Source organism: Brachypodium distachyon, chromosome 2, assembly GCF_000005505.3.
Source record: "Brachypodium distachyon strain Bd21 chromosome 2, Brachypodium_distachyon_v3.0, whole genome shotgun sequence".
Lineage (NCBI taxonomy): Eukaryota > Viridiplantae > Streptophyta > Magnoliopsida > Poales > Poaceae > Brachypodium > Brachypodium distachyon.
The window spans coordinates 43,652,248-43,678,552 of record NC_016132.3 but is presented as its reverse complement, the minus strand read 5'-3'; the positions used below and the strand labels follow the sequence as shown (position 1 = coordinate 43,678,552).

At 49.0% G+C, this 26,305-nt stretch overlaps 3 protein-coding genes across 5 annotated transcripts; 1 reads left to right on the top strand and 2 right to left on the bottom strand.

The window, feature by feature from the left end:
- Positions 1-5,723: 5,723 nt before the first annotated feature.
- Positions 5,724-7,110, bottom strand: LOC100842032 (ervatamin-C). Its single transcript, XM_003566832.4, has 2 exons — positions 6,617-7,110; positions 5,724-6,522 (listed from the first exon to the last, which is right to left on the bottom strand). The coding sequence occupies exons 1-2, from the start codon at positions 7,071-7,073 to the stop codon at positions 5,909-5,911; spliced, it is 1,071 nt and encodes a 356-aa protein (XP_003566880.1). The 5' UTR covers positions 7,074-7,110; the 3' UTR covers positions 5,724-5,908.
- Positions 7,111-19,322: 12,212 nt separating this feature from the next.
- LOC100841730 (ervatamin-C) lies at positions 19,323-20,798 on the top strand. Its single transcript, XM_003566831.4, has 2 exons — positions 19,323-19,838; positions 19,918-20,798. Exons 1-2 carry the CDS (start codon positions 19,376-19,378, stop codon positions 20,517-20,519), a joined length of 1,065 nt encoding a protein of 354 aa, XP_003566879.1. The 5' UTR covers positions 19,323-19,375; the 3' UTR covers positions 20,520-20,798.
- A 2,959-nt stretch (positions 20,799-23,757) lies between these two features.
- On the bottom strand, positions 23,758-25,737 carry LOC100824994. 3 transcript variants are annotated; one of them, XR_002963760.1, is made up of 5 exons: positions 25,272-25,737; positions 25,021-25,132; positions 24,777-24,911; positions 24,563-24,697; positions 23,940-24,078 (listed from the first exon to the last, which is right to left on the bottom strand). XR_002963760.1 is itself a non-coding variant. In XM_003569303.4 (3 exons), the coding sequence occupies exons 1-3, from the start codon at positions 25,633-25,635 to the stop codon at positions 23,949-23,951; spliced, it is 606 nt and encodes a 201-aa protein (XP_003569351.1). In that variant the 5' UTR covers positions 25,636-25,731; the 3' UTR covers positions 23,758-23,948. The 3 variants fall into 3 exon arrangements, 1 of the variants encoding a protein (XP_003569351.1); XR_002963759.1 differs by having other exon boundaries at positions 24,563-24,911; XM_003569303.4 differs by lacking the exons at positions 24,563-24,697; positions 24,777-24,911 and having other exon boundaries at positions 23,758-24,078; positions 25,272-25,731.
- Between the last annotated feature and the right edge of the window lie 568 nt (positions 25,738-26,305).

The window sequence follows — 26,305 nt, the reverse complement described above, 5'->3', positions numbered from 1 at the left end:
GTGTTTGAAGTTTCTAAGCTTCATGCCGACTAACTTTTACTCGCCCTAAACCTCGGGGACTAGCAGTATGGTTACGATACTGAAATTCAGAGTTAAAGTTTCTTAAAGAATTTCGGCGTACCTCGGTAGCTCGGCTTGTCTCGTACAAGGTCACTAGGGCTTGGTATATCTGAGATGCCACCGACTCCAGAGTCGCTGCCGGTGGTGGACCCACCAAGGGACTCTGTCACGCTGACTGCACGCTGCTGGAGGTCACTTCGTAGTAATCTGCGCTGTTCCAGTCCATGACGGACTGGCCTAGCAACCCCCAGCTTTGCCCGATGGATGTCCGGGGTGGGATCTCCTGCTGTCGGCCGGAGCGGCATGGGGCAGTAGATCCCAGAACCGTCGACCCTGCTGCGGCAGCAGGCCTTTAGCCTTTGCAGCTCGGGCAGCGGCAGCTTGGGCGTCCTCCTTTGGCTGCGGCGAAGATGGCGGAGGAGTCGGGGTCGGCTGTGGAGCTTGGGGGTCTTGGGGACCCGTCGCGGGCTCTTGAGGCATCTCGAAGGTCGGTGGCTCCGTTGTGGTCTCGGCTGCGGCTGAGGAAGGGGCTGCCTCGGTGGCAGTCGCGCTTGCCGAGACCCTGGCTGCGGGGGTCTCGGACTGGCCGACGATGGTGGCGTCAGCACCTGGACCGACATCCCGGGCCGGGGATGTCGGGTCTGCGGCGATCTCTGTCCCGCCCACGGCCGGGTCAGAGGCCTCGACGCGGGAAGATCGACCCGCCGGAATCTCAGACGCGATGCACGTCTGAGACTGGGTGGCCTCCAATGCCTCCCTGCAGAAGTAAAGTTTAACTATTTATGGGCCCAACAACAAAGGAAGAGTGCCGGCTTAGGCAGTCGAAGCAGAACAAGGCCTTACCCGATGACCAGGGGCTTGGGCTTAGGGCCGCGAGCCGCTGCCCTTTTCTGCTTTACATTCTGCGGAAGCTCCATCTCGGAGGCGCGCCTTTTCTTTATCACGGCGCGTTTCTCCCGAGTTGGCACGTCCGCAACGGGCTCGCTTGAGTCGGCTACATCCGGGAAAGAATGAACAAAGTCACCTCACTGACAAATGCTGAGAAATCACAGAAGGATGTTGGAGGTTCTTAAATTTGACGCGGTGAGGTCCAGCATGTGGAATGGGCATGAAGTCCTCCGAGTCTGGATCTTCAGCGTCGGCGGACTCGCGTGGGGCAGCGAAGCGTTTGTCGGCGGAACCCCCGTCCTCCTTGCGCTGAATAGCGAACTCCTGCACGAGAGGGTCGAGTCAAACCGAAGTAGATGCATATCGAACAAATGCTGGCGTAGCTCTATGCCGGATGGAAACAGGAAGTCACTGTGAATTAAGACTTACCGGAGGAGCGCGGCGGTAGCAGGCATAAGCCGGCATACCCCATGCCCACTTTTCCGACATGTTGGTCTTGGCGATTGCCTTGACCCGGCGCCGAACCTCCGCATGGGAGAGCTTGACGGTCGACACCCTGTCCGGGTCAAACTGACCGCCGTAGTAGCACATCTTGTGAATCTGGCGCTGCAGCAGGCACAAGCGCGGGTACACGAAGGTGGCCAGGAGGTCGTCGGCCGACATCCCTCTTCCCTTGAGCTCGAGGAGCCGGGCGTGGATCTCGGCAGCCTCCGGGAAGGAGTCCTTCGAGTCGAAGGACCAGTTCCTCTTCTCTTTCGGGGAGCCGACTTCGAATCCCGGAAGATTGATGTAGTCGGAGGAGGTGGCATTCTTCACGTAAAAGTAGGTCTTGTGCCATTTTTTGCATGACTCAAGACCTTGAACTCTCGGAAAATCCGAGTTGTGGCGAGGGACGATGGTGGCGGCCCCGCACTGGGTCATTGTCTTCGGAGCACCGGGATTCTCTTTGTCAGGAAGAACCTGTGGCCGGAACATGAAGTACCGAGACCACAGGTCAATGGAGGGCCAAAGGCCGAGATACCCTCACAGCAGGTAGCGAATGCTGAGAGAGTGAGAATGGCGTGTGGCTGGAGGCCGAAGAAATCAAGGAAGGTACGGAAGAAATCGCTAGCGGGGAGTGCGAAGCCGCGTTCGAAATGAGAGAGGAAGACGACAAACTCACTGTCCTCCGGAGTCGGAACAGTTTCTTCGCCGGGAACCCGGTAGTGGACCTCCTTCGGGATTCGCCGGGAGCGGCGGAGCCACTTAATGTCCGCTCGAGTAACCTCGGAGCTATCCCACACAGCCCGCTCGGTGCTGGTCTTCTCCTCCGTCTGAGCAGTAGGGTCGATGGCCGGAGCACGAGAAGAAGAGGCCATTTGGGAAAAGTAGATCTAGGTTTTCGGTGAGGATGGTGGCTGCGGAGGGTTCGAGCGAGTAGATGAAGAGAAGGCCTAAGCAGCTGCGGGCGAAGCGGCGCAGCTTGCGAGCTCGGAGGCGAGAGACCGCGGCGGCGGAGTAGCTCGGAGCAGGCGGCGGTGAGGAACGCGAGAAGCAGAGGGGAGCGAGGTGTGCAAGGAGCAGGGAGCACGAAGAGGCGAGGAGAGGGAGGAGTGCGAAGGGTTTTTCGCCCACACCTCCTCCTCCTTTTATACCCGAGCCGCAGTAATGGGGTGCGCGTTTCCCGTGCAATCCCCTTAGTGGCTAACGGGAAGATTGCCTATGATTTGGGCAGTTATGTCCATCAAGGCGCATGCTCGGTTGCTGCGCGGCGTGCCGCCGAGAATCTTGTGAGATCCGGAGAATGTGTGTGTGCGTGGAAACCGATGCCCAATCTTTAAAGGCTCTGTCGGCTTTATTGCCCAACGAGATGGCACGCTCGTCTCAGAAAGCGCGATAGCAGTAGCTCAAGCCTTATCCTCCCGTTGGTGGCGATTATGTCGGCAGAAGTGAGCCTTAAATTGTCGGTCACGAGGAGGAAAGAATCTCGGCTGCAAGCAGGATAAGTATGACAACCCGGAGTCCCGGATCAAATTGATCTCGGCTAGGAGAACCTGAGGAAATCTCGGCATCCTTCTTAGCTGGATTCGGCTAAGCGTTGATGGTCTGTCTATGGGAAACTGTCGCCACCCGACATCTTTCTATGCCGGACCACAAGAGTTTCGGGGACTAGTGTCGGGGGGATGACCCCGGGTAGGGTCATAACGGTACAACTCTAGCCGAGATAACGAAGGCAAGGCTGTCATAGACAAGTACGCCGGCATCGCGGAGTACAACTAACGTTAAGCCAGCATACCCGGTATATGCCGGTGCAGCTAACTTGCTTTATGAGTTTGCAGGACAATGATGAGCACGTTGGTCTTGGCAGTAGCCGAGATCTCTCAACGGTCTTATCCTGGCCACGCGGTGCGGTGTAAAGCGGGGCCATCATCACTCCAGGAAAAGCGGTCAGCGCCTGTACGCCGGTGCCAGGCGACCACGCAAAAGAAGCATCGAAAGGAAAACTATGATGAAAGCGGGCAGAGGATAGCTGTATCCGCTGCCGGCTGGCAGAAAAAGTAATGTTGCCTTGTCCCCTGTGGTGCTGTCTGGAGGGAACCAAGCCGCGTGCCCAGTGGAGCCCAAGGAAGATGACGTTAGACTCGGCCCACATGGCAGTGTACCATGTGCGGCCTATAAATAGAACCTTACCCCTCTGTGGGAAAGAGGGAGAGCATCCTAGGGTTCTTCTTCTTCTTCTTCTTCTTCTTCTTCTTCCTCTTCCTCCTCCTCCTCCTCCTCCTCCTCCTCCTCAAGAATATAGCTCAAGAATATAGCCAAAGCGGTCTGCGTCCCGGCGGTAATCGCCGAGATCAGCGGGAGTGTTACTCGTTCGATCACGGACACCGACCTCGGGGTCCGGCACCCAATACTGCTGCGAGACAGCAGGGTGTCGGGCGCAACCTACAATATCGAGATGAAGATCGCCGATATGATCGTCACGATGACGGATACTCAGCCTTGGCTGACGAGGGTTATATCAGGCGAGAACGTGACAACCTCGGCCCGCTCGGAGTCAGAGTCGGCAACAGGCAGGTATCACCCTTGGACGCTCGGCATCGACTTGATCGAATATACCTCTCCGAACTCCTGGAGATTTTACCCCCGAGAATATTGTGTAGGCTGTTATTACTACGTGCTTGATGTAAACTTGACCTGGATAATGTTTCTGGATTTGTGTGACTGCTACGCTGGGTAAAATCTGCAGATGCGTTGCCCGACAAAATTATTAACCACAAAAGTCTTCTGGGTACAAGTTTTTTTTTGTTGAGCTTGGGATAATGCCTTCACTAGTTTGTTTCTTAGCACACCAAGATATCACGTTTGATGTTGATCCAAGGAATACTAAAGCACTTATGTCATTCAAACAGCCAGCCCAATCAACATCTGACAATGCACTTACTAAAGTTAGATGACATGCTGATAGGTAATCCAGTACGGGTATTATTTTTGATATACCGTTTTGCAGCCGCGAACAGAAAATGGAGCACATATTTAAAGAATTAATTTTTATTTATAAGTTCCGTTTTAGCAAAACAATTTATCTGCACATTTCAAAAGATTAATGAGCAAATTCGCAACGGGTTACTAGATCACTTTTCCATTTTTTTAGTTTTTTTTGAAACATTCTTTTTTGTTAAATAATATCCATTTTTTTCATTTTGGTTTATTTATAAGTTGTAATGTATATAGTTAAGTATTTTTTTTCAGCATGAGCTAAACAACTGTGCAACTGGTTTATGCAACATTTTTGCTAGTTTTTTCTTTTAGTACATTTACTTGTTATTTTAAATCTTATACTCAAATAATTTTGTTTGCTTATCTAGTTGCACATTTCAGACTTCAGAGCACTAAAGGTTCATTTTTATTTGTGCATCTTGACTTTTGGGAAAAATCAAACGATTACTAGATTTTTGTTCTCATTTCTTTATGAAGGCAATCAAACAATCTGGTACATTTGTTGATTCTGTTTAAAATCAAAATCCATGTTCTTAGGGCCAAATTGGAATTGATGTGTCCCAATACACATGCATGGAGATGCCTAGTGATGGTTATTGGCTTTTTGTATGGGTTATGTTTCGGCCATTTTTATTAAGTGGACTTGTGCTTTGGTCTTGCCGATCATACCATACTTGATACTAAATGAATTTACCAGCGCCCAAACAGAGTCCATGAACTTACCAGCGCTAGCTTTCCGCGTGCGAATGGATTTGCACGGGAAATAGAACCAGTGAGATGCGTGTTCGAGAAAAAAGAACGTGGGATGCATGCTGGCCGCGCGCGGGAGCACACATCAATCGAACTAACAGGTAAGGGCTGGTGGACCGAGAAGTAAGAACTTAGTCGACTGACCGGCATTCAATCCCTTATTACGGCCGATCCGTGTGCATGCTCGTTTTGCATCTTGTCATTTAGATGATCTCGTTTTGCATCTTGTCATTTAGATGAGAAAAATGACAGGCTCTAAGTGATGATCTCCAAACTCTGCACTCAATTGCCTCACTAAAGAATCTGCCGACCATTAGATTAAATAATGGTTCTTCAAAAAATCTCAACCTAAAAAGCAAGAGTACAACTGAAAATAAGTAAAAATATGACTCAACTTCTACTGGGAGTTCAGTGCGGATTTTGGCCTAACAAAACATCGTTCTTGGAAATATCCTGCCAATGCTAAATAAAGGTTAAGCGGCAGGCGTACGTAGAATCGAATCGACAACGACCGTCGGTGGTTTGAAATAATCATCTAGGCTCTTAAATAAAATAAATATAATTGTTTAGAAATCTCGTTATTGAGAATCCATATAACACATAGCACATCTATTAGCATGGTTTTTTCCTCGAAAAGGAGGGAAACCCCTCCCATTTATTCATGGTAATAACGTGATTAAACTCTACGATGCAACAATGGATAGACCGATTGATTTAACAAGCTAAGTACTGTTCAGTTGCCCATGGTTGGGTAGTAGGCATAGGCGGAGATGCCGCAGTTGGGGGCGCCGTTCCCACGCGCGATGCGCATGTAGCCACCCTCGCCCCACGACGTCCCCCACTGGTTCTTCACCAGCCAGTACTCCTGCCCGCCGTCCGCAGACCCATAGCCCACCACCGTCACGGCGTGGTTCAGCCTCTGCCCGCACGACGAGGTCCCGGCCGTGAACACGCCGCTCATGTAGTGCCGGAAGTCGTCCGAAGCCTCCACGCTTACGGCTATCGGCTGGCCGGCCACGAGGCCCTGCAGCCTGCCTTCGTCGCCCTGCAGAGTCACCGTCTGGGGTTCGCCAAATGAGGCGGCCGAGTTGGGCGTGAAGCCGCTCTGGCACGCGCCCTGCAGGCCGGTGTACGCGTAGGCTGCCTCCGGCTGCAAGCCGCGGCTCGCGGCCACGTAGCGGAGCGCGTCGTCGATGTGGCCACCGTCGCAGGTGTTGGTGTTGCCCATGCCAGGGGACTGGCCCGTGCAGTCGAGCACCTGCTGTTCCGACATGGAGATCAGGTTGCCGGTGGCGATTTTGACGAGCCCCTCCGTCGCCGCCACTGCCGCGAACGCCCAGCAACACCCTGCACGCGCGAAACCAGTCTCGCGTCGTAAACACATTTACGAACTTTGGTCTATGCTATTTATGTACGTGCAGCTGCAGAATACTGTACGTACCGCAAGAGCCCTGGTTCTTGACTCCGGTGACGGCGCCCTGGGCCCTCCAGTCCACGCTCTCCGGCATGTCGGCCTGGCCATAACCCAGAGCAGCAACCTTCGACACGTTCTCCTCCTCGGGACGAAGCCCGCCCTGCTGGTGGCCCCGGTACCCGAGGTGCGTCTGCACGAACTCGTCATCGGTGAGGTCGGAGAACTTGTTGAGCCCGAGCGTGTACGTGCGGTTGCCCGCCCGGTTCACGGCGTCCACGTAACGCGCGTTGGCCCCGAACACCTCCTGCCGCCGTGCCTTCTCCTGGGCGTCCGTGTACACGCGCCCGAACTTGGCCATCCACTCTTCGTGCCGAGCCGCCACGGCAGCTTCCCCTCGAGCGGCCGCCGCGGCATGGACGATGGCGGTGGCCACGAGCGCTAGCAGCGCGCCGCAGAGGCGGAGCAAGCTGGGAAACCGTGCCATTATTTACTGTATGTATGGTTCAGCTGGGGAGTGCCGAGTACGTACCAACTATGCTGCATGCAATTCCTATTTATACGCGAGAGATCGGTCGTGTCCATGCTGGACTACAGGATGCCGTTGCGTGCCCGCGCGGGTGCACGGACAGGCGGCTTGCTGTCTGATCTGATCGGGATCTCCCTGAGAAGACCCATTAATTTATGGTCGGGTCAAAGGTCGCATGCACCAACGAATGGAAAATGGCTAATAGCGCCGGACGCCCAACTCGTAACCGAAGACCGTTTGCCCTCGGCGCGAGGACAACAGACAAGCACTCATACACCGAGGGATACGCCGAGGAAATTTCGGTGTGCCCTATGACGTACAACTAACGCGGGTTTGAACTACAATAAAATTCGTTAGTCTCTTTTTTGTGTGGCAGGTCTTTGGCAACATGGAGACAAATTGTACTCGTACCATTCGGTAAAAAAAAATGTACTCTTACCATAATATTTTAAATACAAATTCAACCCAACTAGAGTAGCGAATTCAATACCACAACAGGATATGTCATTTTCGTTTGTTTAAATTAGACGCAGAATTAAGATTTGAATACTTTTATACTCTTTTATTTCTCCGAGAAATTCTTTTGTATTCTGTCAACTTTATTTGAAAACTGAACCTTTTTCTCACTTTTTACTTTTTTAGTGATCAAACTGTGCTATGGTGGGTGGAACATAATTTAAACACAAAGACACCGCTTAAAACCCTATCCGCTGCTGCAAAGGGCTTCTCCCCATCTCCCCTCGAGCTGCGGCCGCTGGCAGCCTCCACCGCCACACTTGCAGTGAGCTCCACTCCCCCAAAGGGTCCGTGGGGGATCTCTGTGGTGGTGGTGTTGGAAATATGCCCTAGAGGCAATAATAAATTTGTTATTATCATATTTCATTGTTCTTGATAAATGTTTATTGCCCATGCTATAATTGTATTGATTGGAAACTCAAATACATGTGTGGATAAATAAACAAATACCGTGTCCCTAATACGCCTCTACTAGATTAGCTCGTTGATTAAAGATGGTTAAGGTTTCCTAACCATAGACATGTGTTGTCATTTAATAACGAGGTCATATCATTAGGAGAATGATGTGATGGACAGACCCAAACCTAAACATAGCTTTTGATCGTGTCACTTAAGTTTAAGTTGCTTATGTTTTATTATGTCAAGTATTATTTCTTTAGACCATGAGATCATGCCACTCCCTAGTACCGGAAGAATACTTTGTGGGCATCAACCGTCATCTCGTAACTGGGTGATCATAAAGGTGTTTTTCAGGTATCACACTTAACGTTTCATGTTGCTTGGGTTAGATGAGATAAATGATGATGATATCGAATTATGATTCGGAGTCTTGGATGGGATCCTAGACGCAACGAGGAGCTCCGAATGTTCCGGAGATAAAGATTTATATATGGAAAGTTGTTTTCAGGGATCTGGAAAGTTTGGAATATTTCCCGGTTTTGACCGGGAAGCTTCTAGAAGGTTCCGGAGGGATCCGGAGGGTTCCACCTTGAGGCCCACCTATCCCTGGGCTAAATGGGCCTGTGAGGGAGCACCCTGGCCTTAATGGGCCGAGGGGCTAGCCCACAGGGCCCATGCGGCCAGGAGGAGAGTCCTGGCCGCGGGAGAGTCCTGGCCGCATGAGAGTCCTGGCCACGGGATAGTCCTGGCCGGCCACGCCTCCTCTACCCCTATATAAATAGAAGGGGGGGCAAGGGAGAGAGACACCCCAAGCTTTCAGTTGGATCTCTCTCCCCTGAGCCCCCCTCTCCTCCTCTTCTCACGCGCACGGCGTAGCCCTGCCCGTGAGAATATTCACCATAGTCACCACGCCGTCGTGCTGCCGGGATCTCGTCTACCTCTCCCTCTCGCTTGCTGGATCGAGGAAGGAGGAGACAACGTGAAGCTGAACGTGTGGATACCAAGGAGGTGCTGTCCGTTCGGCACTGAGATTGATCTCATTGAAAGTTCCACTACACCAACAACGATCTCGTGATCGTAACGCTTAGCGGTCTACGAGGGTATGGTGTTCATGATCCCTCTCGTTACATACATCTAGTATATATATTCTTGGGTTTTCTTCCGCACTTCTCGTAGGAAATTTTTTGTTTCCTATGCAACGAACCCCACAGTGGTATCAGAGCTAGATCTATGCGTAGATGTTTTGTACGAGTAGAACACAATTTAGTTGTGGGCGTTGATGTTCATATTGCTACCTCCTTTGTGCACTATCGGATTTTGCGGGATAGTGGGATGAAGCGGCTCGGACCAACCTTACTTGTCTTCGCACAAGAGACCGGTTCCGCAATTAACATGCAACTTGTATTGCATAAGGCGGCTGGCGGGTGTCTGTCTCTCCCACTATAGTTGAAATCTGATTTGCAATGGGAGGCCTATATGGTTAATAAGCAATTTGTATATCACCGTTGTGGCTTTTGCGTAAGTAAGAACGGTTCTTTTAGTGCAGCCCCTAAAGCCACGTAAAACATGCAACAACAAAGTAGAAGCGTCTAACTTGTTTTTGCAGGGGCATGTGATGTGGTATGGCCAAGATATGATATAATATATTTGATGTATGAGATGATCATGTTTTGTAATATTTCACGACTTGCATGTCGTGAGTTTGGCAACTGGCAGGAGCCGTATGGTTGTCTCATTAATTATTGTATGACCTTCGTGTCAATGATTTAATCGCCATGTAATTGCTTTACTTTATCGCTAGTAGTAGCAATAGTCGTAGTAGCAATAGTTGGTGGAGGCAACTATACATGACGCCCGAGGACCTAGGCGCCATGCTGGTGATGATGGAGATCATGCCCGTGCTTTGGAGATGGAGATCAAAGGCACACGAAGAGAAGGCCATATCATGTCACATTATTTATGCATGTGATGTTTATCCCTTTTATGCATCTTATTTTGCTTAGTTGACGGTAGCATTATAAGATGATCCCTCATTGTTAATATCAAGATAATAATGTGTTCTCCCTTAGTATGCACCGTTGCAAAAGTTCGTCGTTTTGAAGCACCACGTGATGATCGGGTGTTATAAACTCTACGTTCGCATACAACGGGTGTAAGCCAGTTTTACACATACAGGAATACTTTGGTTAACTTGACGAGCCTAGCATGTACAGACATGGCCTCGGAACACAAGGAACCGAAAGGTTAAACATGAGTCATATGAATGATGTGATCAACATGCTGATGTTTACCATTGAAGCTACTCCATCTAACGTGATGATCGGACTTGGTGTAGTGGATTTGGATCATGTGTCACTAAACAACCCGAGGGATGTTGATTTTAGTGGGAGTTCATTAGTAATTTGATTAGCTTGAACTTATTATCATGAACTTAGTCTAATTGCCTTTGCAAATATGCTGTAGATCAATGGCTCGTACTACGTTCAATATGAATACTCTCCTAGAGAAAGATAAACTGAAGTCCAATGGAAGCAACTTTACGGACTGGTTCCGGAATGTGAGGATTATCCTCGAAGCTGCCAAAAAGGCTTATGTTTTTGATGCAGCGCTTGGTGCAGAACCCGCAGCAACTGAGTCTGCTGACGTTAGGAACGTTTGGCTGACTCAATCTGAGGACCACAATGTAGTTAGGTGCGGCCTCTTGCTTGGTATGGAACCTGAGCTCCAAAAGCGTTTTGAGCACCACTCGGCATATGCTATGATTGGGGAACTGAATACTTTATTTCAGACCCAAGCCCGTGCGGAGAGGTATGATGCCTCCGAAAGGTTCTTTAACTGCAAGATGGAGGAGAACAGCTCCGTTAGCGAGCACGTGCTCAGAATGTCTGGGTACGCCGACCGCCTGAGACAACTGGGAATTGAGATTCCTAATGAATTAGGCATTGACCGGGTTCTTCAGTCACTACCACCTAGCTATAAAAGTTTTGTGGTGAACTACAATATGCAAGGGATGGATAGGACACTTCCTCAGCTCCTCGCGATGTTAAAAACCGCGGAGGTGGAAATCAAAAAGGAGCATCAAGTGTTGATGGTCAATAAGACCACCAGTTTCAAGAAGGCAAAGGGTAAGAAGGGAAATTTCAAGAAGGGTGGCAAAACTGTTGCCACTCCCGCGAAGAAGCCCAAATCTGGACCTAAGCCGGATACTGAGTGCTTCTACTGCAAGGGGACTGGCCACTGAAAGCGTAACTGCCCCAAGTACTTGGCAGATAAGAAGGCTGGCAACGTCAAAGGTATATTTGATATACATGTTATTGATGTGTACCTTACTAGTACTCGTAGTAGCACCTGGGTATTTGATACTGGTTCAGTTGCTCACATTTGTAACTCGAAACAGGAGCTACAGAATAAACGAAGACTAGCAAGAGATGAGGTGACTATGCGCGTCGGGAATGGATCAAAAGTTGATGTGATCGCCGTCGGCACGCTCCCTCTACATTTATCTTCGGGATTAGTTTTAAACCTTAGTAATTGTTATTTGGTGCCTGCGTTGAGCATGAACATTATATCAGGATCTTGTTTAATGCAAGACGGTTATTCATTTAAATCAGAGAATAATGGTTGTTCGATTTATATGAGTAATATCTTTTATGGTCATGCACCACTTGTGAATGGTTTATTTCTATTAAGTCTCGATAGTAGTGACACACATATTCATAATGTTAATGCCAAAAGGTGCAAAGTGGATAATGATAGTTCAACATATTTGTGGCACTGCCGTCTAGGTCATATTGGTATAAAACGCATGAAGAAACTCCATTCTGATGGACTACTTGAATCACTTGATTTTGAATCATTTGATACATGTGAACCATGCCTCATGGGTAAGATGACTAGAACCCCGTTTTCAGGCATAATGGAACGGGCCAGTGACTTGTTGGAGATCATACATACTGATGTGTGCGGACCAATGAGTGTTACAACGTGCGGTGGATATCGTTACTTCCTAACCTTCACAGATGACTTGAGTAGATATGGGTATATTTACTTAATGAAAAACAAGTCTGAGACATTTGAAAAATTCAAGGAATTTCAGAATGAAGTGGAGAATCATCGTAACAAGAAAATTAAATTTCTACGATCGGATCGTGGAGGTGAATATTTGAGTTACGAGTTTGGCACGCATTTAAGACAATGTGGAATTGTTTCACAACTTACGCCGGCTGGAACACCACAACGCAATGGTGTGTCCGAACGTCGTAATCGTACTTTATTGGATAGAGTACGGTCTATGATGTCTCTTACTGATTTGCCACTGTCGTTTTGGGGTTATGCATTAGAGACAGCCGCATTCACTTTAAATAGGGCACCATCTAAATCCGTTGAAACGACACCGTATGAATTATGGTTTGGCAAGAAACCTAAGCTGTCCTTTCTTAAAGTTTGGGGATGCGAAGCTTATGTAAAAAGGCTACAACCTGATAAGCTCGAACCCAAGTCGGAAAAATGCGTCTTCATAGGATACCCTAAAGAAACAATTGGGTACACCTTCTATCACAGATCCGAAGGAAAAGTGTTTGTCGCTAAGAACGGGTCCTTTCTAGAGAAGGAGTTTCTCTCGAAAGAAGTGAGTGGGAGGAAGGTAGAGCTCGATGAGGTTATTGAACCTTCTCTCGAATTTGAGTGTAGCGCAGCACCAGAAACTGTTCCCGTGCATCCCGCATCAGCTAGAGAGGAAGCTAATGATAATGATCATGAAGTTTTGAATGAGACAACTACTGAACTTCGCAGGTCGACGAGAACACGTAATACTCCTGAGTGGTACAATGCTCGTGTCATGAATGTCATGTTGTTGGACAACGATGAACCTGCGAATTATGAGGAAGCGATGATGAGCCCAGACTCCGAAAAATGGTTAGAAGCCATGAAATCCGAAATGGGATCCATGTATGAAAACCAAGTATGGACTTTGGTAGACTTACCGAATGACCGAAAGGCCGTTGAGAACAAATGGATTTTCAAGAAGAAAACAGATGCTGATGGAAATGTTACCGTCTATAAAGCTCGACTTGTCGCAAAAGGTTTTCGACAAATTCAAGGAGTTGACTACGATGAGACTTTCTCACCCGTAGCGATGCTAAAATCTGTTCGGATTATGTTAGCAATTGCTGCATTTTTCGATTACGAAATCTGGCAGATGGATGTCAAAACCGCGTTCCTTAATGGTCACATTGAGGAAGAGTTATACATGGTTCAGCCCAAAGGTTTTGTCAATCCTAAGGATGCTAATAAGGTATGCAAACTTCAGCGTTCCATTTATGGGCTGAAGCAAGCATCTCGGAGTTGGAATCTCCGTTTTGATAAGGTGATCAAAGGGTTTGGATTTGTCCAAACTCACGGAGAAGCTTGTATTTACAAGAAAGTGAGTGGGAGCTCTGTAGCATTTCTAATACTGTATGTGGATGACATATTGCTGATTGGGAATGATATAGAACTTCTTAAAAGTGTTAAAGGCTATTTGAATAAAAGTTTTTCAATGAAAGACCTTGGTGAAGCAGCTTACATATTAGGCATCAAGATTTATAGAGATAGATCAAGACGCCTGATAGGACTTACACAAAGTACATACCTTGACAAAGTTTTGAAAAGGTTCAAAATGGATCAAGCAAAGAAAGGGTTCTTGCCCATGTTGTAAGGTAAGATATTGAGTAAGACTCAGTGTCTAGCTTCGGCAGAAGATAGAGAAAAGATGAATAGTATCCCCTATGCCTCAGCCATAGGCTCTATTATGTATGTCATGCTGTGTACTAGACCAGACGTGTGTCATGCTGTTAGTTTGACTAGCAGGTACCAAAGTGATCCAGGAGTGGAACACTGGACAGCAGTTAAGAATATCCTTAAGTACCTAAAAAGGACTAAAGAAATGTTTCTCGTTTATGGAGGTGACGAACAGCTCGTCGTAAAGGGTTACGTCGATGCTATTTTTGACACTGATCCGGATGACTCTAAGTCTCAGTCCGGATACGTATTTATTTTGAATGGTGGTGCAGTTAGCTGGAGGAGTTCCAAGCAGAGCGTTGTGGCAGCATCAACAACTGAAGCGGAATATGTGGCTGCTTCAGAAGCGGCACAGGAAGGAGTTTGGATGAAGGAGTTCATATCAGAACTTGGTGTGGTTCCGAGTGTGTTGGATCCCATGGACATCTATTGTGACAACACTGGTGCCATAGCCAACGCCAAGGAGCCGAGGTCTCACAAGAATTCCAAGCATATTAAACGCCGGTTTCACAGTATTCGTGAATATGTCAAGGATGGTGACATAAAGATTTGCAAAGTACATACGGATCTGAATGTCGCAGACCCGTTGACTAAACCTCTTCCACGAGCAAAACATGATCAACACCAAGACTCCATGGGTGTTAGATTTATTACAATGTAAACTAGATTATTGACTCTAGTGCAAGTGGGAGACTGTTGGAAATATGCCCTAGAGGCAATAATAAATTTGTTATTATCATATTTCATTGTTCTTGATAAATGTTTATTGCCCATGCTATAATTGTATTGATTGGAAACTCAAATACATGTGTGGATAAATAAACAAATACCGTGTCCCTAATACGCCTCTACTAGATTAGCTCGTTGATTAAAGATGGTTAAGGTTTCCTAACCATAGACATGTGTTGTCATTTAATAACGAGGTCATATCATTAGGAGAATGATGTGATGGACAGACCCAAACCTAAACATAGCTTTTGATCGTGTCACTTAAGTTTAAGTTGCTTATGTTTTATTATGTCAAATATTATTTCTTTAGACCATGAGATCATGCCACTCCCTAGTACCGGAAGAATACTTTGTGGGCATCAACCGTCATCTCGTAACTGGGTGATCATAAAGGTGTTTTTCAGGTATCCCAGAAGGTGCTTGTTGGGTTGTATGGATCAAGACTGGGATTTGTCACTCCTTGTGACGGAGAGATATCTCTGGGCCCTCTCGGTAATATAACATCCTAATGAGCTTGCAAGCATGCGACTAATGTGTTTAGTTGCGGGGGTATTATATTACGGAACGAGTAAAGAGAACTTGCCGGTAACGAGATTAAACTAGGTATGGCGATACCGACGATCAAATCTCGGGCAAGTAATATATCGCGAGACAAAGAGAATTGGATACTGGATTAATTGAATCCTCGACATAGTGGTTCAACCGATGAGATCTTCGTGGAATATGTGGGAACTATTATGGACATCCAGGTCCCGCTATTGGTTATTGATATTTGATCATGTCCACATGTTCTCGAACCCGTAGGGTCACACACTTAATGTTTCATGTTGCTTGGGTTAGATGAGATAAATGATGATGATATCGAATTATGATTCGGAGTCTTGGATGGGATCCTAGACGCAACGAGGAGCTCCGAATGTTCCGGAGATAAAGATTTATATATGGAAAGTTGTTTTCAGGGTTCTGGAAAGTTTGGAATATTTCCCGGTTTTGACCGGGAAGCTTCTAGAAGGTTCCGGAGGGATCCGGAGGGTTCCACCTTGAGGCCCACCTATCCCTGGGCTAAATGGGCCTGTGAGGGAGCACCCTGGCCTTAATGGGCCGAGGGGCTAGCCCACAGGGCCCATGCGGCCAGGAGGAGAGTCCTGGCCGCGGGAGAGTCCTGGCCGCATGAGAGTCCTGGCCGCCGGAGAGTCCTGGCCGGCCACGCCTCCTCTACCCCTATATAAATAGAAGGGGGGGCAAGGGAGAGAGACACCCCAAGTTTTCAGTTGGATCTCTCTCCCCTGAGCCCCCCTCTCCTCCTCTTCTCACGCGCACGGCGTAGCCCTGCCCGTGAGAATATTCACCATAGTCACCACGCCGTCGTGCTGCCGGGATCTCGTCTACCTCTCCCTCTCGCTTGCTGGATCGAGGAAGGAGGAGACAACGTGAAGCTGAACGTGTGGATACCAAGGAGGTGCTGTCCGTTCGGCACTGAGATTGATCTCATTGAAAGTTCCACTACACCAACAACGATCTCGTGATCGTAACGCTTAGCGGTCTACGAGGGTATGGTGTTCATGATCCCTCTCGTTACATACATCTAGTATATATATTCTTGGGTTTTCTTCCGCACTTCTCGTAGGAATTTTTTTGTTTCCTATGCAACGAACCCCACAGGTGGTAGCGCTCTTGCGCGATCAAGCATGCGTAGGCCGGGATAGTGATCCCGGAGGCCTTGGCAGTGACGCGCATGCCAGCATGTTCTTTGGTACGCAAAGGCGGGCGACGGGAATGATGGCCGATGCGGCGCCAGATCTGGGGCTGGAGGGTGCTGGTGGCCGGGGCTCATGGTGTGCGGTGCTGGCGGGATTGGTGGCCTCTCGGTCTTCCTTTAGGCGTGTGCTCGCAGTGACGGTGGCTCAGGGGCCGTTGGCTGGGCCTGTGATGTGCGATGCTCGTGGCGGTGCATGCTGGGATGGTGGTTCCGGGAAGTGGCCGTGGTTGTTCTGGGCAGTGGATATGTGTCTTGTGTGCAGATTTTGCTCGATCAGGTATGTCGTGGCATAGAAGGAAAGTCAAGGCGGCGGCCTTTTGAAGGGGGTGAAGGTGGTTTGCTGCGCTGGGCGTAGTTGGATTCTGGACACCGGGGCGGGGGCCCTGGGCAAACATTGGTTCTTGGATAGTCAAAAGTGATGAGAAATGCTGGGCTCTTGAGGCACTTCCACCTGTGTCGGGACGGCCCAAGCCCTACTATTCTCATAGATGATTTGGTTTCTCTCCCCTTGAGAGCGGCGCGGTGTGTATGTACAGTGTGGTGCTCAGGTGAAGGTTCATTCGTGCTCCTTTAGAGCACTTCTGCCCCCCTCCAGTGGTCGGACCTACCTTGCTCTGTGGAGGGTGTGATGTGGCTTCTAAAAAAAGTGCAAGAAATTCCTGCCCCTCTGAGGCGTCTAACAAAACTTGTGCTATTGCGCACACCAAAAGTGTGCGAGCAGGAGATACACGTTCTTCTCCCTGTAAAGAGAGAGAAAAAAAATCCATGTATAACTTATAACTTTCATTGAACTCTATAATCTAACATATATCAGTGATCGTTTAAGAAAAAACATACCACTGCAATAGTTTTTCAAAAGTAAAATAGAATCAAAACAATGCTAACTTATTTACGACAAAGAATTTGCATAGAGCGGTCTTAATTACTGTTGTAATAAAATAAAACCCTTATATGGGCCGGGCCGTAAATCCTACGTGGCGACGACCAAATCAATATTTCGCAAGCACGAGTCAAGACGCCTACGTGGCAAAGGAAGACTAGTAAACGAGTCAAGCCTCTCATGCCATGGTCAAAAGGTCAAATGAGTTAGAGTAGGAAGCAAAAAAGGTGAGAGGAGGGGGCCCTTAGTCCATGGTGGACCATAGACCAAGTCCTACTTTTCTCACATGGTGCACACAAAAGCTATGGACCAAAGGAGGTACTTTTATCATTTTGCCTCCACTTTTCTCTCTCCCTCAAAAGTAGCCATGGTCTTTTGTCATGTACCCCTAGGCTATAAAACTTCTCATGGGGCATGTATCATTCACTCTCACTTGAATAAACTCAAGGAGAGAGGGCTAGAGAGCCTCTTTGAGAGGAGCTCTAGTTTCGGAATTTCGGAAAGCCTCGTTCGGCCTAAGCCCGAAGGAGAGGGAATCGGGTTAGAGTCTTAAGGGTATCTCGATCTCGCTACTTGGAAAGCCTCATTCGGCCCAAGTACGAGGCGGCCCCTTTCGACCTCTTGCTAAGTGATTCGGGGAGGCTCGATCGACCTGAACGCTTTGGCTAACAACCCCCTTGAAGCCTCTCCTAACATAGGACTAAGTCGCACCCGCAGGATCGACCGAACCTATTCAAAAAATATTGACGTGTCAACTTATCCAAGTGTACGACAACATTTGATATAAGGCCGACGTACACGCCCTACTTTTATACTCGTACTTGTGCCATCGAGTTTTGACACCTCTTACTCTAATTGTTGTCGAAAACAATAACAATTAATGCTTGGCTTGATCACGACTAGCGGTATGGGTCTCTGGGACCCCTCTTGTCCAGTAGCATGGGTTACAAGCTTTGTGCTAAAATTAGCTGTTTTTTTATCCGCATTGGGTTATTCCAAGCGCTGACCGGTCTGATATGATGCGCGAGTCACCAGGAACCTGCTATATAAAAGCAAATGCGAAGTCTGTCTTTGAATCTCCTACGAATGCACTGTTAGGTACTCCGGTCTATAAAAAATGTCGGTCATTTTGTATTAAGTTAGTGCAAATTTTGTAATAAGTGGGAGACATTTTTTTGATAAAGAGAGAGTATTGCATAGTATATATTGTACTCGTACATGCTCCGCACAAATTAAAAGGAAACAATCGGCCAAACCTAAGTCAAACTGAAACATAGTTCGTGATGATGTGATCATATTAATAAAGTTATCCTTATATTTCCTTCGCCTTGAAATAAGTGACGTTCAGAACGAAAGGAGTACTTGGTTAAAGTCTTGTCCCAACGAAACCAAATATGAAAATGAGAAAAAATGTCTATCTGGTCTCCTGTCCCGAGCCCCCGTCTCTACGCCGAGAAACTGGTCTCCTGTCCCGAGCCCCCGTCTCTACGCCGAGAAACTCCGCAAGTGCGCCGACGCGATAACGCATTTCCATACGGCCAAATGGCCAATCGATCTTTGACGCATTCAAAAATGGAATGGTCCTTCGTGCATGCACCAGTCTCACAGATTTTGCTACTCGGTAAAATCTCATGCACGTTTCAGATTTTTGCTTCTTGACGGATAAAGGAGCAAGTGGAAGCGCACGCCGATGCCCAGGCCGTTCCGATCAGACAGCAACTTCTCCAGCTTCCCACGTTGGCATACAATCCACGCGCGCGCATGCATGCATGCATGCATGCAACAATGCAACATCTTCCGATCGAGAAACAAAGAAAAAAAATACAGTATATCAATACGATTCGATTACGGCGTAGTACTATAACGCACTCCGCTCCGGCATGCTAGTGGCCAGCAGAGCACCAGCCAGCCGGAAAACAAAAGGAATCTCCATCTCCACAGAAAAAAGGAAGGAGACCAGCAGCCGGATATGAATCCACCCGTGGACTCGCAATCAACAATTAATGCAGCGCATGAACGCACTCCACCTGCAATAATGTTGTTACATGCGCGCGACAACCGTGATCGATCCATCCATCCATCGACCAACGGAACGCATGCATCCACTCCTCTTTGCTCCCTAGCTAGATCGCGTATAAATAGGAACACATGCGGAATACTGCTCCCACTTAACAAATAAGCGAACTGATTAACTGAGCAATGGCGTCGATTCCCAGCTCCCGCCGACTGATCATCTGCTGCGCGCTGATGCTAGTGCTCGCGGCCGCTGCGTCGGCAGGGGAAGCGCGGCACGTTACCGTGGCGTCTCGGCACGAGCGTTGGATGGCCAGGTTCGGGCGCGCGTACAAGGACGCGGACGAGAAGGCGCGGCGGCAGGAGGTGTTCGGGGCGAACGCGCGGCACGTGGACGCCGTCAACCGGTCGGGCAACCGCACGTACACGCTCGGGCTCAACCACTTCTCCGACCTCACCGACCACGAGTTCCTGCAGCAGCACCTCGGCTACCGCCACCACCAGCCCGGCCCCGGCGGGCTTCTTCGTCCCGAGGATCAGGACATGTCCAAGGCTACCGCTCTGGCGGATTATGGGCAGGACGTGCCGGACAGCGTGGACTGGAGGGCCCAGGGCGCCGTCACCGAAATCAAGAACCAACGCTCCTGCGGTACGCACATCTGCATACTGCATGCATAGCATTATAGCATGTCAAGCATGTTCGTGAATGCTTTTACGCGTGCGTGCAGGGAGCTGCTGGGCGTTCGCGGCGGTGGCGGCGACGGAGGGGCTGGTCAAGATCGCGACGGGCAACCTGATCTCCATGTCGGAGCAGCAAGTGCTCGACTGCACGGGCGGCGGCAACACCTGCGACGGGGGCGACATCAACGCGGCGCTCCGCTACGTGGCCGCCAGCGGCGGGCTGCAGCCGGAGGCGGCCTACGCGTACGCCGCCCAGAAGGGCGCGTGCCGGGGCGCCTCTCCAGCAAACTCGGCCGCGTCCGTGGGCGGTGCCCGGTTCGCGCGCCTGGGCGGCGACGAGGGCGCGCTGCGGGGGCTCGCTGCGGGCCAGCCGGTGGCCGTGGCATTGGAGGCCTCGGAGCCGGACTTCCGGCACTACAAGAGCGGCGTCTACGCCGGGAGCGCGTCCTGCGGGCGCCGGCTTAACCACGGCGTGACGGTGGTCGGGTATGGGGCGGAGGACGACAGTGGGGACGAGTACTGGGTGGTGAAGAACCAGTGGGGTACGTTGTGGGGCGAGAAGGGATACATGCGCGTGGCGCGCGGGGACGTCGCCGGCGCTAACTGCGGCATCGCCTCCTACGCATACTACCCCACCATGGACAGCTGATCCGTGACCAACATTACATCGAGATCGATCGATGCATCATCGAGTATGCTTCATCATCGGTCGACGTTACCATACAATACGTATACGATGGATCCTGAATAACAAGATCGGTCGTAAGAACGATCCATGTACGCAACAAAAAGCCTGTATGCACTTCTTCCGACCCATGTTACTGGAACTAAATCGAGAGAAGTAGTATGATTGGAGGGAGTAAATAATATTTCTAGAGCAAAGGACAAAAAGGTCAAGCTTGTAAAATCAAGCATCGCGTTCTTCGTCGGTCCGGTTAGCTAAGCTTACAGTCTTACACTTCTCGCAAAAAGAAGAGCTTACAGTCTTACACCATTAGGGCAACTTCAATGGGCTTATACCAACGTCGGTACTATAAATAAAAAATTATATACAAGTAACGATCGCTCCAACAGCACATTCTTTTCTCTGTTACTAGACTCTGCAAGACTATTTAATTATTGTCCTGTGTCAGTGTGGACGCCGAGCCGAGCCGGCTCGGCTCGGTCTCGGTCTAGCTCGTCACGAGCTCGCCTCCGGTCGGCCCAAAATTCTGGCGAGCCGTTTTTGCTGGCTCGGCGAGCTCGCGAGCTGGAGGGCAGAGGTGTACGGAGGCAGGCGACGGAGTCGTAGACGACGTAGTACGACCAGAGAAGGTTCCCATCGAGCTCCACGGCCCCATCGTCTACTTCTGCGACCTTGTCGTCGTCTTCTACCTCTGCGACCCTGTCATCGTCTACCTCTGCGGCCCCGTCGTTGCCAGCGAGGGGCGAGAACAGGCCGAGGTCAACAAGGAGGGACCAGCGTTGGCATGGATGAAGGCGGCGGCGCAGCATCATGGCAGCCATAAGACCGATGCGGGCAAGAGATGAGCCGCCCAGCACCTGCTCCTAGCGGCCAGCACGAGCACGTTTTCCATGGCAGCAGCCGGCGGGGGTTGTGCGGCGGCGGCGGACCAGGAGAGTCGTGGAAGAGAGTCGAGGCCGAGACAGATCGAGGGATCGTTCACGTCGCCCTAATTCCCCTCGGCCTTGGACAGTTGCGTCGTGGGCGTCGCCATGGGCTTCGAAATATTGGGTTAGGCTGCCACTGTAGCTCTCGGGCCGCCAGCTCGCGAGCCGAGCCTGGCTCGGCCCGAAGGCAAAACGAGCCCATTTTCGAAGCTCGGCTCGGGCTGAAAGTGAAGCAGGCTCGGGCCGAGCCGGCCCAGCTCGTATGTCCAGCCTGAGTCCCGTGTGATTATTTTGGCTGATCCACTATACACTACAACTTTGTGGCATACATATGTATTCATGTAGAAACTATCTTGCCCTGTGTGATTAGTTTGGCTGATCCACTATACACTATAACAGCAGAAAAGTACATTCAGTTTGCAAAACACATCCTCTTTTCATATTACGAAATTCAAGATTATGAACAGCAAAAGAATCTTCTTTTATTGATGTTGCGTTGCAACGATGAAACTGAAGCTCCAGGTATGACCATGCTTGTCCTAATCAAATAATTTTGGCTATAAATTAACAAGAACTCGATTGTTGCAAAACAAGTAAAAGATTGACTGGAGACACATCTAGGGAGGGCTCACTACATTCAATTGCAGTCAACATAAGATCTCGTTGAACTCAAAAAACAAATCCCAAAAATTCCACAACGCTGATTACGGGCCTCTGTGGAAATAAAGCACGAGGAGCAGCTCACCAACAATCAGCAGAGGTGCAGCGAACCATGACGCCGGTGGCCTGCGGAGGAGGATGCGACGCAGCACTGCCGTTGATCTGCGGCGAAGGAGACGGCGCGGCGGTGTCCATGAACTGCGGTAATGGTGGCTGCGCGGCGGCGCCCGTGAACTGCGGCGATGTCGTCGGCGCCCGCGAGCTGCGGCGATGGCGGCGGCGGTGACCTGCGGAGAGATCGAAGGCAGATAGAAGGAGCGCAGGAAGCCAGGACGGAGGGGAATTTTTGGCCACGAAGGGGATCGGGATGGAGGCGAACTGCACAGATCGATCCGTAATTTTGGCGGGTCCCACCCAGGTAACGAGGAGGTCGTTCCAACGACGTTTTGGATCGGTACGAAGGCCTAGGTATCAACGTCGTTACCGTTTCTTGCAGAAGAGACCGTTTCATCTTTTTTGCTCAGTTTTTCCTGCCACATCACCCATGTGCCACAGCACTAGCGGACTGAGATGCCTTGGGCTGGTCATAATGGCAGTAACAAAGGTGATAACGTAAGTGCCAACTAAACAAATTTGATGATGTGACATGTTATTAATGAGGAAAGAGAGGTTTGTGGTAACATGACACAAATCAAAGCAAGATGAGTTTACAACCTAATAAATGACACAATGCATGACACCACATATATATTACTACCCACTATGATAGTAATTTAGGACATATTATTAGTCTAAGTTACCATGTATTATGACCAGCCTTACAAGCCGCATGTGGCTCTCAAGAGTACAAGATGCAATCACGGCAGGATATATACAATAGCAGGCCCACCACCAACGAAACAGTTGTCAGTTAAAAGAAACAAAAAACTTGATTCTCCCTGGCCCTTCCCAGCGCGGTGAAGGCAAATTGCATCGAATTCATTCCTGGAACTACCTGGTCATTGCTGCTGACAGTACTCCAAGGCAATCCATCGGCGGACAGCACAGGGCCGAAAAGGCTATAGCATAAGAAAAGAGAACTTTTACGTGGTCAAGACCCTCCGCTTGCCCATGCACACAATGACAATCTCCAGGACAATTCCTATGAACCGGACAACTTCTCTGCTACAGCCTTCAGCAGAGCAGATGTGCCCTCCGTTTCATAATTCTTGTCTCAAATTTGTCCAAAAATGAATGTATCTATTCTTAAAAAGTGTTTAGATACATGTAAAATTTCGACAAGAATTATGGAACGGAGGGGAGTACACATCAGAAAGCTCTGCTGTTTCAGTGGAAATTAGCTTTCCAACTGTCCAAGATCTTGACACGAACCCCCACTGTTAGAAACAGAGATTTAAAGCTATGTATACATACAGCATTCTTCTCGGCCTCCATTCTCCAAATCAGCAAGTACACATCATCCTCGTCTGTTCAAGTTACTTGCCCGGACGCAGTAGGCAAACTTGCATGAGGATGTCAAGAAACCAATACCGCATTTAACAATGCCTGCAGAGTGCGTTTAGTTGGATTAACCAAGCAAGAGAAAAATGCAACGGAATGCCTTGAAGACCCTAATCTGGTGGAAACAATGAAATGGCACAGGGGTGTCGCAGATGTTCAGAGAACAAGATTCACTAAAAGACAAGAACAAGATGCATTCAGAACAGTTACATACGTATTGGGTAGGATTTCAGTTTTCTACTGTGCCAAGACAGAACACTTCCTCTAAAGTTTTTTTTTTAGGGAAAACACTTCCTCTAAAATAACATTAGTAACCAACATAGACTGCAGCATTGACTATGTAGCAGTCATCGTTTTTGTCTCCCATTGCTTCAATGCACGTGCCACTCGAACAAATCATCCCACCTTCGACAACCTCAATGCTAGTGATCTCGCCACTGCAAAAAAAAAAACGAGGAAAATATGTACAAGCTGTCATGTGACACAAAGATGCAAATTGTCAGAAGTTCAGTAACTGCAGTGAATTAAAGCCTGGACATCCGACATCTGAGGCAAACCTCTAGATTCCAGTTAGCTGTTATCGATGATCATGATGCGCTCACAGCCAAGCCTTTATGATATACCAATACTACTCAATTGTGGTGAGTTTTTACTGTCAAATCATGGTTATGTTAATTTTTCTGATTGCCTACCAAGTAATTGGTTGGTGCAACCATGACCATAGCCTTATAGGAACTCTATAATTCAGTACTCTGAATATCCAATTTTCAGCTTTGCAAGTTCATCTTCTGAATGAGTAATGTCAATCGTCAGATTGCCTCTTCAAGGTACATATCCACATAAATTCATATAAGCTGCCTTTGCATTATTGGCTGCTGCCGTACATTGCATAATGCAACTATTTAACATTCGATCACTCACCATAAGTACAATGCTCGACAGTTAATGAAACAGTAGGCTTCGTTTACTTAAGGTGGTTTGTCTTGTTATTTACACTTGTTAGTTTTGCATCTGCTCGGGAAACTGTCTTGCTGGCCTGAAGGAATTCTTCTGCATCTGAAACACATGGACGCATGGTGGTATTAAACATTCCAACACACTCTCGTGTTGTGCTGCTTGATAAAACATTTGGCACCTTTTCCTTGGGTGGTCTGATAGCAATTTTGAATTATTCCCTTAACCTTAATTGAAATTTCCATGCTCTGCAATATGGAATATATGCCCTGAAATGATTTGACTGACACTAACCTAGGCACTGTTCAAAATTTTGCTTCACATAAAAAATAATCCATCAGATTATAGCATTGCACCTGATTCTGAAACAGATGCAATATTGGAAGAACCAATAGGAACGAAAAAACGGCAGAGAGAATGCTCACTAGGGGAAGACTGCCTTGATTCTCTCAAAGTCCAATAGATGCTGCACGGGCCTCGGCACGCCGAGCTTGATCTGCAGCTTCATCTGTTCACTGTTCACCCCAGGTATCGACCCTGCAGATGCAATCCGCACCCAAACAAGGATCAATTCACCAATAATTGAGGAACTCGGAGCATGATCCAAGGAAGCTCTCTGCTGCCGTCCAGGTGTTCGACGAAATGGCTGATAGAGACAGGGAGGCGATTGTGTTACCGCGGCGGAAGGCGGGGATGGAGTTGGAGGAGATGGCGTCCTTGCAGGCGCGCACGGCGGCGGCAGTGATGTCCTGGCCGTGCTGGTCGTACCCGACGCCCATCTCGACGAACAGCAGCTTCATAGCCTCCTCTAGCCCTTCGTTTTGGCCATCGCGCGTCTGCGGCTGGGCACCCGCCATGAAAGAGGAGGCGAGGGCTCCTGCTGCTCCGGCGACTGCCCCCTTGATCTCGGGGGATCGAGCTCGGAGGTGGAGGCGAGAGCGAGACCGCGGAAGGGAGAATAACGGGGGCTTTGGTGTCCTTGGTATTGTCGGCGAAAGGAGGCTGCTGGGGCTGGGGAATGGAGCCGCTGATGACAACATCCTTGCTCAGATTTTGTGGGTTGGTGATGCAAAAGCTTCCCGGTAATGAATGGATACAGTTGTATCACTGCGCTAGCTAACAGGATGCCGCTACGAATTGCAGATCCGTGTTCTCGTTTGCAGGATTTATTGCCCTCGTACCATATTAAATGATAAATATTACATGTATATAGACATTTTTTTATATACATAGTGCTATGGTTCTTAGAAATCATCACGATTCATCGGGATCTTATTTCGTAGTCTTAGACATCACATTTTTCTTGGACATCAACCCAAACCCCAAACCCTAAAACCTAGGAGGGACCGGTTAACTGCTGCTTTCTAAGTCCAGACTCTTTTTTTTTTCTCAAAAACGCAAAAGTCTTGCGTCTCGATACATAGATAGATAAGAAAGAGTTATGTATAAGGCCACGGAGGGCCACACCCGAATACAACACGACGCGCCTAACTAAGATCCAGCGGCAACAGCGTCCCCAGGCCCACTGCTCCCGCCCTAAACCACTGTCGAGCCTCCGCCTTGATCATGTCGAGGAGGGAAGCGATGTTGGGGGGAGAGTTGTCGAAGACAGCAGCATTGCGGTGTTTCCAGATCGACCAAGTCGTGAGCAAGACCACCGACATAGTGCCTTTCCGAGCAGAAGGAGGGGAGGAACGGACAACTCCTGCC

Coding starts and splice junctions, on each gene's coding strand:
- LOC100842032 (XM_003566832.4), bottom strand. CDS start 7,073: ATGGCACGGTTTCCCAGCTTGCTCCGCCTCTGCGGCGCGCTGCTAGCG. Junction 6,523..6,616: donor CAAGAACCAGGGCTCTTGCG/GTACGTACAGTA, acceptor TCGCGCGTGCAG/GGTGTTGCTGGGCGTTCGCG.
- LOC100841730 (XM_003566831.4), top strand. CDS start 19,376: ATGGCGTCGATTCCCAGCTCCCGCCGACTGATCATCTGCTGCGCGCTG. Junction 19,839..19,917: donor CAAGAACCAACGCTCCTGCG/GTACGCACATCT, acceptor GCGTGCGTGCAG/GGAGCTGCTGGGCGTTCGCG.
- LOC100824994 (XM_003569303.4), bottom strand. CDS start 25,635: ATGTTGTCATCAGCGGCTCCATTCCCCAGCCCCAGCAGCCTCCTTTCG. Junction 25,133..25,271: donor CATCCCCGCCTTCCGCCGCG/GTAACACAATCG, acceptor TTGCATCTGCAG/GGTCGATACCTGGGGTGAAC. Junction 24,079..25,020: donor ATCAAGGCAGTCTTCCCCTA/GTGAGCATTCTC, acceptor TTTTTTTTGCAG/TGGCGAGATCACTAGCATTG.